Genomic DNA, 16227 nt, shown 5'->3' on the forward strand with positions numbered 1-16227 from the left:
TAATCTTAACTGCTAAATTGACCACACTGAGTTCAGGCATATTTGTGGCCACACAAGGGAAGGTAATGGGGAACAGCTGTGTCGGGGTCTTTCAAAATGAAAACACTGGGCTCACCTAGATCAGCAGGGAGGTGCTTCCCATTGGCCGAGAGGCAGAAACTGAGGTTGACACTGGAGAGGGTGAAGACAGAGAAAAAACAGTGAGGGGGAGTATTTCAGTATACGGTATATCCAATAGATCCATATAGATACATACGGTGATAATATACAATACTACTGTATTTTGAATGATGCATTCCATGTAAAAAAAAAATGCTACCTTTGAATAGATACCCTGTAATGGAAATCTATTAATCTTGTATTCAAGTTTGAGCATACGATCAAGTAATAGGACTGGCCACCCCTCAGAGCCTGGTGCTTCTCTAGGTTTCTTCCTAGGTTCCTGCCTTTCTAGGGAGTTTTTCCTAGCCACCGTGCTTCTACATCTGCATTGCTTGCTGTTTGGGGTTTTAGGCTGGGTTTCTGTAGAAGTACTTTGTGACATCTGCTGATGTAAAAATGGCTTTAAAAATCTATTTGATTTGATAGTAAGACATCTCTGAGAATTTTCATCTTATTGGTACATTGAATTTAAATGCATTCAATCTTCGCACAGAATTGAAGCCCAATTCAACCTCTCGCCTTTAATAGAAATTACCCAAACTTTACAAGCAGAGGCAGAGAGTGTGTGTGTTTCATATGAGAGGTGTGCATGCACATACTACATCTATATGCTCCACTGTAAATCTGTGTGTGTGTTTCATATGAGAGGTGTGCATGCACATACTACATCTATATGCTCCACTGTAAATCTGTGTGTGTGTGTTTCATATGAGAGGTGTGCATGCACATACTACATCTATATGCTCCACTGTAAATCTGTGTGTGTGTTTCATATGAGAGGTGTGCATGCATATACTACATCTATATGCTCCACTGTAAATCTGTGCGTGTGTGTTTCATATGAGAGGTGTGCATGCACATACTACATCTATATGCTCCACTGTAAATCTGTGCGTGTGTGTTTCATATGAGAGGTGTGCATGCACATACTACATCTATATGCTCCACTGTAAATCTGCGCGTGTGTGTTTGAGTTTGTGTGGCCAACGGTCATCTGCCTGCGCACGTGTGAATGAGCGTGTGTGGGTGTGTCACCTCATGCATTCTGTGTCCTAGGCTGGTGTGCCAAATACTATGTCATTCAAAGAGAATGCCAACCCTCTCCACCCTTTCCTCTGTCCACAGCACCCCACCTCTACTCCTCCCTCTGCCGCTGCCTCCCCAAGTGTCCCAGCAACATAAACGGTAATCAAGACACAAAACAAAAGCGACTTGTTCCGTACTAAAGGCAGATACCAAGATGCCAGCCACGAGTCATAACTTTCTCTGAAGAGCCTAAAAATAATTCATGTTTTACTTTAATTTATGGAAGGAATTTTTGTCATACTAAAAGTAGGAAACTGTTCCCTTGGCTTGGGCTCAGAATATAGACTTCGCCATTAAACCCTCACACTGGACCGGAGACTGGAAAAGCTTGTCAAACATGGTGTCATTTGACATTCTCAAGTGGCGAATACCGGACGTTTTGTCCATTGACATGGTTTAAGAGTGGAAAATGTACTACATAATATGTCTAGCGCTTGAATTTATATCGTTGCTGAAGATAGTTTCCCTCCTATCAAGGTTGGTCTGTATGAGGCTATAGTAATATCCTAGTCAATAATAGTGGTGGTGTCCGGGAAGTACAATTGACATGTTACTGATAGCTTGATTTTTTGTTGTTGTTGCTGTACAAGGGCACTCTCAAAATGAAGTGTTACCGGCTAAGCTTAGCTTCACAAAGATCTTAACCCATGGAATATCAACAGTGTTTCAACCAATCAGATCTATTTGAAAAGGAAAAAGTATGTACAAATGTGTTATCTTAATTTGATCAATCTGTCGTCACACAGAATCTTCCTGCGCAGCAGGAAATACAAATTGTAGTGTATTCAAGGTTTTAAAAGGCTTCTAAAGGGTGTAATCTACACTTCAACATGTCATACTTTATTTGCCCTATTTAAAAATGTATCAAACCCTACAAAAATGTCCATTACTTATAATCCACATAATAATTTACATTTCCCGTTGCTGCAGGATTATTTTCCTGCTGTGAGAAGCAGGGACAAATTAAGACTGCACATCTGTATCAACATACCAGGACACAGAGATTGTCTCATTCCCATTGGACACCGTACAACTCTTCTCCTCTGGATTGATCATGGTAGGTTGCAGCATAAGAGAGGCACTGGCATTGACAATAGGCCGCGCCCTGATAGAAGAATAGCAACCAATTGGAAGACGTGACATGATTACCTTAAACAAAAGCTTTGATTCCAATACAAAAATAATTGTGTAATTCAAAATTACACAAAGGTCACATATAAAACAATTATTTGAGATGAAGGTACATGCTTAATTAAAATGCAAATACAAAAATGGGGTGTAATTGGTCAGCTAGCTAATTTGCATGTACAATGAGCCAATAATGTTCTGGTGAGAGGATATACCTGTACAGAACAGCCTTGTCAACCCCAAAAGCACCTACGATGAGATCTGTACAAAGATGACCCCAAGATTAACACTAATTCAAGAACAATGTGATGCCTTATGAAACAGGAAAAGGGCAAAATAATTTAAAACAAAATTGGCAAATTGGACTAAACCACTTTCTCTTTTACCTGGGTAGCCATTATGATCCAGATCTTTATTTCCGCGGAGGGCGTAGCCAAAACTGGCGGGGAAGGTGCCAGAGGCCCATTGGCCAGCTAGAGTCTGAGTGGGCATGTCCATCAGTCCACTGGCATGTCCATTATAGATGAGGACCAATCCCTGTTGGTCGTCTCCTCCAAAGGGACAGCCGATGGCAATATCTACGTTCATCAACAGAGTTACGACACTTCAGGATAATGGTTTATCCCCACACCCTCCGACCCTGATTTTAGTTATGTTCTTGCATGAACGATTGAAATGTATCACATATTCTTACGTGCAGCCTTTAGGCATCAAATGGAGAAATCTAAGGAAAGGTACTACCTGAACTTGTCCAATATCAAATCCACATTTTCGTTTTTCCATTGCAAAATGTTTTGCTACAGTGTTCATTAATGAACATGACCCAAGCTTTTCCAGAGTTCTCACCGTTGAAGCCATCCTGGTTGAGGTCTCCCAGTGGGGCCAGCGAGCTGCCAAACCTCCCGAAGGCCTGGGTCCCCCCCAGGTGGGGCAGACTGGGTTCAAACAGCAAGGGTCGCCGCTGCAGGTACACATAGACACGGCCCACCTCCTCCCAACGCAGTCCGTCGGAACCCCTCTGCATGAACATGGGAGCTCCCACCACAAGGTCTTCCATCCTGGGGAAGAGAGAGGACAGAAGAAAGAGATAATGTGTCATTCAGTCAGCTGTTCATGAAAATATATATAGCGTCGTCCAGGTTTGGCCAGGGTAGGCCATCATTGTAAATAAGAATTTGATCTTAACTGACTTGCCTAGTTAAATAAAGGTACAATTTAAAAAAATATATATATATTTTACTGTTATGAAGGTTATTTTATTGTCACGACGGTCTTCATCCAAAACCGTCGGTAACATGGTTATATGGTAATTGTGACAGCCCTAGAGAGGAGAGATAAATAACTCCAGATAGTTGAACTTTACTTCTCCTGATTTACAATGGACTAGTACTTTAGGTCAAATCAAGGCCTCTAAAGTTGAGCTAGCATGCATTAGTGTAGTAAGTGTGATGTCCTGAGTTTCCTGACTATGAGTCTAATAGGATAGGGGAAGCGGAATTGGCCAATAGAGAACCTTGGAAGCAGGAGAAAGGAAGTGTAGGAGTAGCTACTGTATGTTCAAGGAATTTTCATGACACACGACAGAAGGAAATTCATGTACATGGGATCTTCTGAAATACTGTATTTCACCTCCTTGCTCTTCATCTCTCTCTCTCTCTCCCTTGTTAGCATACATTGTCTGTCCAAGTCTGTCTGTCCAAATCTTCCCTTACCTGCCTTCTTTTTGCACACTTTGTCTTTCTCTCTTTTCTCTCACCCTATTTTTCTTTCTCTCTCTTTCCCTCTTTCCATCGCTCCCTCCTTCTCTCCACGCTAGCTCACTCACCCGTCGTTGTTGATGTCCGTGGCTGCCACTGCGTAGCCGAAATAGGACCCCATCTGGAAGACATTAAAACAGACAGAGTTAGCGTGTAATCACACCGGGGGGCATAGTCTCTCTCTCTCTCTCTCTCTCTCTCTCTCTCTCTCTCTCTCTCTCTCTCTCTCTCTCTCTCTCTCTCTCTCTCTCTCTCTCTCTCTCTCTCTCTCTCTCTCTCTCTCTCTCTCTCTCTCTCTCTCTCTCTCTCTCTCTCTCTCTCTCTCTCTCTCTCTCTCTCTCTCTCTCTCTCTCTCTCTCTCTCTCTCTCTCTCTCTCATATCCCCTCGCCATGGAAGCCTTCCTCTTCAATCAGGCCCCCCAAATCCATCCCCCTCTTTCCTCTCTGTTTTCTCTAAGCTCAGTGCCAGAGCTTCTGTACGTTACATGAGAGGTAGAAGGAGGTAGGCATTCGGAGGAGGTGGGGGACTCAAGCTGCTATAGGCATCTCAGAGAGAGAGGGAGGATCGGTCACTCAGTGTCGTTATCTTTGACGATTCTATATTATGCCATAAATTATGTACTATTGTCAAGAGTTTTATATCACAGCTATTATCCCCTGGTGAATGACTTCACCAGACTAATCGACAATGTACAGTATGGTGGTCCTTCTATAAATCTGAGAGGTAGTGACGTTAGAGCTACTGTAGTGTAGCTACCGTAACCCAACACATAGCGACCTCGTCCAAAGTTTTGGATCTATTGGCGTAATCGGCTAAGGTGTTGGGTTGACAGTCCCTGGACCTGGGTTGGAGTCCCGGTCTGAGCTACCCCCCGAATTTGCAGCAGTATACTCGAACCAGCATGATCAATTTCATAGTATGGCTACTTGTATAGAGACATGTAAATGTATGGCTCGGAGACATTGTTTATACAGCTTTGTTTACACAGCTGAGTCCGACGGTGCAGGCCAAAGCACTCATGTGGAGACTAGTCAACCTAAAGAGACCGTCAAATCAAATCCAGGCAGGAGTTTATTTCAGATCGTTCTCACAATGCAATAAGCAGTTAGCAGTCTGTTAGCAGCTTACATAGAACGTATACATACAAAGCACACATATGCATGTACAATAGTAGCTGTCTTGTTCATCAGCCATGGAGAATTTAGAAGACTACAGGAGTAACATGCAATAACACATGTCACATATTCAAAACAATCCAGCAATTTAGCCAATGAGGAATCCAAACCCTTTGGTACAATGGTGGCTTGGCATAAACAAGCTCCCCACCCCCTTATTTTGCAACACAAAATCCTGAGTCAACATGTAGATGTAACACTGTGTGTGTGTGTGTGTGTGTGTGTGTGTGTGTGTGTGTGTGTGTGTGTGTGTGTGTGTGTGTGTGTGTGTGTGTGTGTGTGTGTGTGTGTGTGTGTGTGTGTGTGTGTGTGTGTGTGTGTGTGTGTGTGTGTGTGTGTGTGTGTGTGCGTGCGTGCGTGCGTGCGTGCGTGCGTGCGTGCGTGCGTGCGTGCGTGCGTGCGTGTGTGTGTGTGTGTAACTATACTTGTGGAGACCAGTAAACAAACCAAAATTTGACCAACTGGAAACATTTTGTTGATCCCCACATGGTCAAATGGTATTTCTAGGGGGTTAAGTTTCTAGGGGGTCACTATTGTAAAGTGACTTGCACTATTGTAAAGTGACTTGCACTATTGTAAAGTGACTGCACTATTGTAAAGTGACTGCACTATTGTAAAGTGACTTGCACTATTGTAAAGTGACTGCACTATTGTAAAGTGACTGTTCCACTGGATGTCATAAGGTGAATGCACCAATTTGTAAGTCGCTCTGGATAAGAGCGTCTGCTAAATGACTTAAATGTAAATGTAAATGTAATTATGTTGAGGATTAAGATTAGAAGCTAGGGTTAGTTTTAAGGTTAGGAGCTAGGGTTAGGGTTAAGGTTAGGTTTTGGGGTTAAGGTTAGAGTTAGGGTTTGGGGAAAATAGGATATTGAATGGGACTGAATTTTGTGTCTCCACAAGGTTAGAACAAGATGTACATGTATGTGTGTCTACGTGTGTATGTGTGTCTACGTGTGTATGTGATTGCGTGATTCACAAGGTATGGAACACATAGGGCTTTGTGGGCTCACCTCTGACCCAGGGATAAAGCATTATCTCCTGGGGGCAAATTCCTTCAGCCCCCCTATATATACCCACATATGAAAATAGAGGCGCCAAAAGTCCAGTACAGCCTAGCCCCCTTGCTGTTAAGCAGATTTGCACCAACCTGTTCTCCGGTGAGGTTCAGCATAGATTTCAGGTCTGTTCCATTGAGTATGGACACCTGCATTGAGAGAGTTTCGAAAAAAACTTCAGTTATCAACCATGATTGTAGGAGAAATTAAAAATGGCATGAAAATGAATGAAAATTACATGCAATAATACTGTTGGTTGTAACTAGGGCTGTGGCGGTCATTCCATTTTGGCAGCCGGTGATTGTAAGCAAATAACTGCCGATCTCACTGTAATTGACCTTTAATTAACATAAACACATTTAGCATCTCCTGTATTCCATGCATAGCCTATAGCCACAGATGCAGACCTTTGGAACATCTACAGTTTAAAAAGTCGAATAAATCAATATAATATAGCCGACACCATCACAATAAATCCATTATTTATTTGAGACAGGTCTAAAGAAACATGATATGAATTTTTTTTAGTCTATTTCATAAGAACAGAATAGCATACTCTGCATTGTCCATATTTTAGGCGCTGATCTGACTATGCCATATGGCTGTGGGCTACACTAGTTCATTTAGTAGACAAGATTTGCTTAGAATTCCGTGGAATTATTTTATAGTATGAAGAATATAGCTGAATAAAATAGAAAGGATCTTTTCTAGAAATTATTTAAGGGAGTGCTTACATGCGGCTATTCTGTGTTGAGCGGTTAACAAAGAAACACGTACTCCTATATGCTAATTTAGAGTTATTTATGTAACTTTAGTTGTGATACCAATATTGGGCTCTATGTTAAGATTTTAATACATTCTAAGGCTGCATGATGGGACTCAAATGATGATTTGAAAAAACTTGCATGAAAGGCATGAGCTCTGCTTTGTTTTTTTTGCACAGGCTGTACACACTTGATAATGCACTTGATAATGATTCGAATTTTCCGGCTGCATCCCCTTTGTGTGGCCATAATCCCCCTAAAAAAAGATATGCCTTTTGAGGTCAGTGGCCGTTATGCCCTTGGGCTGAATATAATAATTATAATTCCCTTCTCCCCACTGCGTGCCGAAGAACCTCTCACTCACATGGCTCTCAATCAAGTGATCGGGTCTTTCTCACAGGCTACAAGTGAAGAAAGACACATCTGGGACTCAACTGAGGCTCATATTGAAGATATTGGAAGAACTGTCCACATTTACTATTTGTCAGCCAACAAGATGAGTAGGCCTAACGAAGAGCAAAAGCACTAGCCTATGTACATAGTACAAAAGTTTACCTATTCTATTCTGTGCGAGAAATACATATTCCAAGCATAGTCCAGGACAGTTGTGGGATGAGATACATCCCAAATTAATACAATGACTAGCATAAAAAAAAACTGTTTTAAGCAATGCGCCTGATGCAACAGGTTAAAACGTTTAGCTTAAAATGTTGATAAACTATTAGGCTATTTCTTCACATTATAAGTGCAGCAATGCGCACACGGCAGTAGGCTTGCTATAAGCGCGAATGTTCCATTAGCAGAAAAATACCATTCTCAAAAGTGACCACAAATTTGATTTTATTATAAAGGTGCATTTTGATGGTAAAAATGATCTTCCCCAAACTTGAAACTCACGTGCTGCAATGTATGTATGTATGTATGTATGTATGTATGTATGTATGTATGTATGTATGTATGTATGTATGTATGTATGTATGTATGTATGTATGTATGTATGTATGTATGTATGTATGTATGTATGTATGTATGTATGTATGTATGTATGTATGTATGTATGTATGTATGTATGTATGTATGTATGTATGTATGTATGTATGTATGTATGTATGTATGTATGTATGTATGTATGTATGTATGTATGTATGTATGTATGTATGTATGTATGTATGTATGTATGTATGTATGTATGTATGTATGTATGTATGTATGTATGTATGTATGTATGTATGTATGTATGTATGTATGTATGTATGTATGTATGTATGTATGTATGTATGTATGTATGTATGTATGTATGTATATGTATGTATGTATGTATGTATGTATGTATGTATGTATGTATGTATGTATGTATGTATGTATGTATGTATGTATGTATGTATGTATGTATGTATGTATGTATGTATGTATGTATGTATGTATGTATGTATGTATGTATGTATGTATGTATGTATGTATGTATGTATATATGTATGTATGTATGCCAGTTCGGCTCTACAACCATTGTAAAGCGGATTAATGTGCTTCATTTTAAGAAGTTATTTGGCCACTTTAGTCGTGATACAAACCTTATCAAAACATATAGGGCTATGGTCTAGGCGACATGAGGTGTGGGACTATGATTTGAAAAAGTTGGGGGAAAAGCATACGCTGTTTCCTTTATGCTCGGCATCATAAGTGATAATATATCATTCATAAGAGATAGAGCTAATATTGTCACCCATCACACTATTCTTGATTTAATCGCGTCTTTACATATTTTAAATAATATACGTGTGAAATTTGTTTTGATTTAGAATGGACCATTATCATGCACCTATCTCGAAATAGGGGCAGGGCAAAAAAGACATGTCATCTATGCACTTAAATAGCAAATGGAAGACGCTTTTCTCTGTGGTTTATTTTCATGCCAGCCAGGTAGGCTATACTACTGTTTTAAAAAGAAGCAATGTGCTTAATATTAGGTAGGTTGAGAAATAAGTATAGTAGGCCTTGCCTATAGAAAGCTGATGGGATCCTCCTCTTTTTAATAGAGGCCATCACTCTGTTTTCTTACTTAATTGCATAGCCTATAGAAATGTTGCGCAATATAAGCTCATGGGCTCTCATGAAGTGTTTGATTCGATTTTCGATTGCATTTGCTTTGATGTCAGAGTGATTAGAGGGACAATAGAGTGTGGATTACCAGGCAGTTAGCAAGTTTGGTAGGCTACTAATGACCATCAGCCTCATCAGAGCTCAGAGAAGCCTAAATACCGTGACACCGTGATTTTGACTGCCTTCTTGACTCATGACGGCTAGTGTGGCGGTAATACGGTCACCGCAACAGCCCTAGTTGTAACACATGCATTTATGAATATGTACGCACATCATTCTTGTATAAGAACATCTTTCTTTCACTTCCAGAAGTATTACAATGTTATTGATTACAGCATTGCTGCGGTTAGAGCTTGCAAGAAAGGCATTTCACTGTACTTGTGCATGTGACATTGAAACATGAAACTTTTCCCATTTTATATACTGGCGTTCTCTCACCCCCTCTTCTTCTTCACAGTAACATTCCTCTATGTCATCCTTAGGTCTTCCCTATGTCACCCCTCATTACCTTTCATCTAGAATGAATGATGAAATATGTATAAAATATGTGGGGACTCCTTACTAAACCATACAACATGAGTCCCTTGGGGACTCCCGTGACGAAATCTGCAAAGACAGAAAATGAGAAAGAGAGAAAGGAAGTTCAAGAGTTGTGGTCAAGCTAGGGCTAGGACTCCAGGCACTTCCAAATATTCAACAACCAAGGGGTTAAAACATTGCTGATCATAAGCAGTGTTTCAAATATGAAAAGCTGAGGTTTGCTTGTTGCAGGTCTATGCCAATAATTTCATTCAATCTTAAAAGCTCAATGAACTGAGGTGATATGGCCAAGCACACCGTGCAAGTTTCTCATTTCTTTTCAAATAAGCAGAACATCTTCATGTTGTAGCCTTGAGTGAGCTACTTGAGTACAGTAGACTCCAATGTCATGTAATTAGTAGGTTATTACATTGTGCTCTGATATTCTTCGGATATACTTGTGTGCTCTAATGACTAAAGCTCTAATGATTAGAGCACATGAGTATATTAGTGCATAGGAGACTTTAGATGGACTTCCGATAGTTAATAACTATTAGACAGAATTATGGGGTAAGCAAACCCTAAGCCCAATCATGCACAAGCCAGTCAGTTGGCGCCGTAAATATGACTCTCACCTTCAATATTATCTCCACTGAACTCCCCGCCGGCCACAGAGTAACCTGGAGAGAGAGAGAAAGAGATACAGACAGAGACAGAGAAACAGACAGCGAGAGGAGGAACAGAGAGAGAGAGAGAGAGAGAGAGAGAGAGAGAGAGGGGGAGAGAGAGAATGGGAGAAAAATGATGGGTCAATAAGAGGGAGTAGTGCAATGTGAAATCAGGTAAGGCAACTACTTGGTGCTCTGGTCAAAAGCAGTGCACTGTGAACTGAATAGGCTGTCATTTCAGACGCAGCTTCTGTCTAACACCTATGAAGAAGTGGACCATGCTCACCCAGGTAACTGTCATCATAGCTCCCCTGCACCTGATGGGTCTGGATCTGCCCGGTAACAGAGAGCAGGAAGTAGGAAGGGTAGTAGGCCTTGACTATTTCCTTTGTGGTGGCTAAGATCAGCTGACCTGTGGGAAGGACGGATGGGGATAAGGGTCAGAGGTCAGGGGTAAAGACGAGCTGTGACTTTTGAACTTTGCCTTATGGGGTTTTTGCTGCAATAAAATGTCTGTTGAAGTTTGGCTCTGAGGATGGTCAAGGGCAGTGCTTCTGAAACCTCTCCTTGGTGACCCCCAGACATTTCACAATTTTGTTGTAGCCCTGAACTAGCGCTCCTGCTTTACCTAGTCAAGGGCTTGATGATTAGTTGACAAGTGGAATCAGGTGTGCTAGCTCTGGAATGGATGAAATACATGGAACGGCTGGGGGTCCCCGAGGAGAGGTTTGAGAACCACTGGTCTCACTGGTACGCGTCTGCGCAGATTTCAATCCGGCATCTGTCGTTATGCTGACATAAATAATATCTCTCTCGTGTCTCTCTACACTGTATCTGTCTAATAATACTCTATCTAATAAAAAGGAAACGTTTGAAAGATTGGGAATTCCCAGCCTTTAAAGAAAAGGGGGGAAAACGAGTTGATGTATGGTTTTCTAGGCTAAACTGTATGCTATCTCTACGTCCTGTAGTTGAACCAATTCATATAAATCCACACATGGTCCCAATAGGATCCTATCATGAATCCAATAGTGCACTTACCTTGCCAGTAAAAGCTTCCTGGTCCTCCAAGAACAATCTTCCCATCCTGAAACAAACAGGAAAAACCACCACTCTGATGAGAACCTCAGGTATAAAGCAACCTTTTATCAAGAATATGTGTAAGGGGCTTTCAGATATAACTCCATTTGAAGTCTTATGTCGCTAAAAACGTACAGAATTCCTACAGTGGGGTGTTCCTGAAAAGCAGGATCCTTCAGTTAGCCAGCTAATTTTGATAAGCAGTCAAATATATCTCATGATTTACCGAATCATTTAGAAAGCTAAACTTGAATATAGGTTGTTGGCTGTCGAGTCAATTACTCCATGCTAATTTCAAGTATATATTTCTCAAAAGGATGGAGTTATATCAGAATTTCTGGGACAGTTAGCTGGCTAACTCATTGATCCTGATTTCTGGAACAGCCTCCAAGACCTAAGGCCCTCGCACAAAAAGTTCCCAAGATAATCGAATTTTGAATTGTAATTGAATTCTTCCTTTTCCTCTTGAACATACCTTGGTGAAGTCAGCACTGAACCCGCCCTGACAGTAGCCCTGTCCGGCAGGACCATGTCTCTCTGAGATAAACGGAAGAGGAGCAGAAAACATTGTCGAGTCACACTGAAAGGCTACGACCCAAATGGACTAGCCAGAGCTGTATCATAACACGTGCAACACACAAATCTCCCATTGACATCAGTGGTCAATTTACAAGGACGTTGGAGTCAGGATTCAGCCCTCACACAACTCAAAGTCGTGGCTGCATGCCTTGGCACTACTCCATTCAATTGACTTCAGGTACAGTGTCATTTGGATCAGGGTGTCATGTGCAGTTACTGTACCTGTGCGACAGGGGGCGTACTCCACAAATGTCTTGAGGTTGTCCACGGAGAGGTAGCAAGTTCCGGTGACGTCGGAGAAGGGGGCGTCGTGTTCCGTTCTCCAGTAATACCTCGGGGCACAAGCCTTGGACACATTCAAGAGAAGGGTATAGGGGTCAGACAGGGTTGAAATTCAAAACAACACACAAGAAACGCAAATATCCTCGGGCAGATGCATTGTCTTCTGTCAGATGGCATCATTCTAAAACCACTGTTGTGCTATCTGATGGAGGACAATGCTGTCAGATGTTCATAGGCATCACTGACACACTATGAAAAGCTTTTCGTGACTGGGGCTATGGTCGACTTGTGACAGTAGTCAAATAATAAACAATATCAAAATACACATAAAATCATAAAATCAATCAAGTCCGTATTGGCTTTCTGATGATCAATTCTAACTGGACAGCTAGATTATGACCTAATTCTCTCTATCCCACAGAACCTAGTATCTTACCAGGACAGTGTTGCCATGGGAACGCACTGTCGCCCCAAACCACTGATGGGACTTGAACTCCACCTGGACGTCGACGTCGTTGACATGGAAACGGCGATCTCCTGGAAGATGCCAAAGAAATGCACATTTACATTTATAATACAATACTTCTATGAATTTAATAGCCTAAAGCAGGGATGGGCGACTTTGATGAGTTGGGGGCAACAAAAAAATGTAACTCATCATGAGGGGCCACAGTGTCTTGCGGGTCTGCATACTCATATCCATACCCACACATGTAGTCATAGCTGGCCTTTTGGGGGCCCTAAGTGAAATTTTGTTGGGGGGAGGCACCTTGCGAGCAAAGCATTTGACAGAGGAGAGAAATGTACATTTTAGAGTTAATTTCCAACAATTCTATACATTTTACCATAGAGCGTAGAGAAAATATTGCAGTTTAAAATATGTGCATTTTCCCACTAAAGGTATGTTCCCACCAAAAGGACTAGCTGCAGACAGAAAACAGTGCACACAAAATGTACCAAATAAAAATATAAAGTTTAAATTGTTTTCATCGCATTTTCAACTTTACAGAGAGTTTTGTCACAAAAACAGTTACGTTAAATAGCAAATGTCCCTATTCTGGTCTTGGCACCTGTGCTCTAGCCAATAACTCGCAGACACAGTGCGGGTGGACAGTTTGTGTTGTCTAGTCTACATGTTGAGATTATTATGGATAAGAGCGAGAATAGTTTTATTTGTCAAATGGCAGTCAAGCATCGATCATCGTGTCACCAGAAAAGGACCCTCAATATTTCTTGGAAAGCAGCATCAAGCTCATCACTGTGCACTTTCATCACCCTGCGAAGTTCATAACTTATTTCATCTGTATCCTAATAAACTGCATGGTTTATCGAGTCATAGTGGAAGGACCACACACCATATCATAGCGTGACTCCTTACTTGAGAGCAAAACTTCCAAACAACCATAGTGATGTCTACTGTAACTATGTCTCAACATGATCCCCCATGTCATCCCTGTTTGATGTTCCTGTCACATGTTCGATGGTTCCATGTGTGTCCTTGGGTTTTTAAGCGTTGCTGTTTTTATAACCTCCGTCTCCGAGCCTCAACTCTTAATCCATCCACCATGCTATTGGCAAACATCAAACTGTTCAGCAGGACTTGAAACGCGTTTTTACTATAATCTAAACATTTGTCCTTCGTAGTCTGGTCCCGGTTTTATGAAGGCGTGGGGGGGGGGGGGGGGGGGGGGGGTAAAGCAGTCTCCTGTGACAGACAAAAACATTGAGCAGCTGGCTTTGAGAAAGTACACCCAAAATATCTGGGTGGTAACATTAGGTCAAACTTACAGCATATATTAGTAATGTTGAGAGAGAATGAACACGAATGAGGACAAGCCTTGCTATGAACACCCTTAAATGTTCCTTAAAGGGATAGTTCACCCAAATTCATGAAAAAAAGCATGTGTCCTCAACTGCAGAGAGTCAATCTATAACGACACAGGACAAGAGCCAAATGCAGACACAGGAGGCAGATGGTTCGAGTCTCTGAGGCAGGCAGGCGTTCGTAAACCAGGTCAGAGTCAGATGGGTACAGGACGACAGGCAGGCTCGAGGTTCGGGCAGGCAGAATCGTATGGCAGGCGGGCTCAGGGCAGCCAGAAAAGGTCGGAACCGGGAGCACTAGAAAACCAGGACTAGGCAATCAGGAGTACGGAAAACTACGCTGGTAGGCTTGACAAGACAAGACAAACTGGCAACAAACAAACAGAAACCACCGGTATAAATACACAGAGGATAATGGGAACAAATGGGAGACACCTGGTGGGGGATGGAGACAAGCACAAGACACGTGAAACAGATCAGGGTGTGAAACAATCCTGGCCAAAAGACTACTTACAAGGTAAGAAAAATCTGAACAAATGTAGAAATGTGGATGAACCATTCCTTTAATGCAGTAGACTTGGGTGTGTGGTTTGATCTATTTGTCTGACTCATGGACTTGACAGGTGACATTAACCTTCCCTAACCACTGCAATGCCCTATGTCTGTCTGTCTATCTGGCTGCTGGAGTCTGTACACACTATGCCTTTTGAACCCAGAGACCTGCATGGGAAAAGCTTCACTGCACAAAATCGGGAAAGGAAGTGCCTGGGGCAGTGTGTGTGTGTGTGTGTGTCTACTGTACCTGTACAGTCTGTGCAAAACGGCTGTCAGCTAATTTCCTGAATTCACGTATCACATCAGCTGTGCCTTCAATTTGGAGAGTACATATTAGGGTGTGTGTGTGGGCATGACTGCATATGTAAGCCTGTGGATGTGTACATGTTTGTGTACATAGTTTGTGTTTGTAAGCAGTGCATGTGTACTTATAAACAGTTTAGGTACACGAGAATGCGTGCATCCAGTTTTTGTGTATGCATGTTTGTGTGTCTGAATATGTGTATCCAGTGTCTGTATGTTTCTATGTAATGTACAGTATGTATGTATGTGTGTGCACGTGCGTTTGTGTGTGTGTGTCAGAGTATGTGTGTATGTGTATATGTAATGTGTAGTATGTGTGTGAGCATATGCGATAACGCACTCTCTGATCCTCAAACTGTGGACCTTATCACTTCCTGCTTATATCTGATGTGGCTGTGACTGCTTCACTGGCAGGGAGAGCTAGGGCAGGCAGCCCAGGGGTCCTTGTCCCCATAATGACTTTGGCCCAACGAGGTATAATAACAGCTGGAGACTGAGTCCAAGATGTCCGCCCGTTGTTCTCAAAGATATCTACTCATGTTTGCATTCGCTGATTCATGGACCGTTTATATCCGGGTCGCATCCGGTTTATACGAATCACGTCATCCAAAAACACGGCAGACATTGGGTGAATAAAACGTTTTAATATCTTCGGGCTGTGAGCGATGGGAAAAAAATGAGCCTCAGCAACAATTATTTGAATAATTCAATGGATGTTTCGTGCACTATGACATTTTCAAATCTGATTTCTCTATGTGGTCGTGTATGGAAATTGTCTTCCTGGGCTGGAAGTAAACTTGTATTATTGTATTATATATATTGTATTTACTTTGCCACCATGGCCTTTTTTGCCTTTACCTCCCTTCTCACCTAATTTGCTCACATTGTATATAGACTTGTTTATACTGTATTATTGACTGTATGTTTGTTTTACTCCATGTGTAACTCTGTGTCGTTGTATCTGTCGAACTGCTTTGCTTTATCTTAACCCTAACCCTAACCCTAACCCTAACCCTAACCCTAACCCTAACCCTAACCCTAACCCATAAGGTGAATGCACCAATTTGTAAGTCGCTCTGGATAAGAGCGTCTGCTAAATGACTTAAATGTAAATGTAATCTTGGCCAGGTCGCAATTGTAAATGAGAACTTGTTCTGAACTTGCCTACCTGGTTAAATAAAGG

The 16227-nt window shown here is 41.7% G+C and overlaps 1 protein-coding gene across 1 annotated transcript in view; it reads right to left on the minus strand.

Moving 5' to 3' along the window:
* The window catches only part of LOC124004253 (integrin alpha-5-like), a 55739-nt gene that overhangs the window by 17467 nt on the left and 22045 nt on the right, over positions 1 to 16227 (minus strand). The window contains exons 3-16 of the mRNA XM_046313036.1: positions 12799 to 12899; positions 12303 to 12426; positions 11977 to 12038; positions 11463 to 11508; positions 10708 to 10833; positions 10389 to 10433; positions 9797 to 9840; positions 6463 to 6519; positions 4202 to 4254; positions 3223 to 3434; positions 2763 to 2954; positions 2592 to 2637; positions 2240 to 2353; positions 116 to 171 (exon numbers count right to left, since the gene is read on the minus strand). Coding sequence (XP_046168992.1) covers positions 116 to 171; positions 2240 to 2353; positions 2592 to 2637; positions 2763 to 2954; positions 3223 to 3434; positions 4202 to 4254; positions 6463 to 6519; positions 9797 to 9840; positions 10389 to 10433; positions 10708 to 10833; positions 11463 to 11508; positions 11977 to 12038; positions 12303 to 12426; positions 12799 to 12899 — 1278 coding nt within the window. The remainder of the gene's footprint in view (positions 1 to 115; positions 172 to 2239; positions 2354 to 2591; positions 2638 to 2762; positions 2955 to 3222; positions 3435 to 4201; positions 4255 to 6462; positions 6520 to 9796; positions 9841 to 10388; positions 10434 to 10707; positions 10834 to 11462; positions 11509 to 11976; positions 12039 to 12302; positions 12427 to 12798; positions 12900 to 16227) is intronic.

Source organism: Oncorhynchus gorbuscha, linkage group LG18, assembly GCF_021184085.1.
Source record: "Oncorhynchus gorbuscha isolate QuinsamMale2020 ecotype Even-year linkage group LG18, OgorEven_v1.0, whole genome shotgun sequence".
Taxonomy (NCBI): Eukaryota; Metazoa; Chordata; class Actinopteri; order Salmoniformes; family Salmonidae; genus Oncorhynchus; species Oncorhynchus gorbuscha.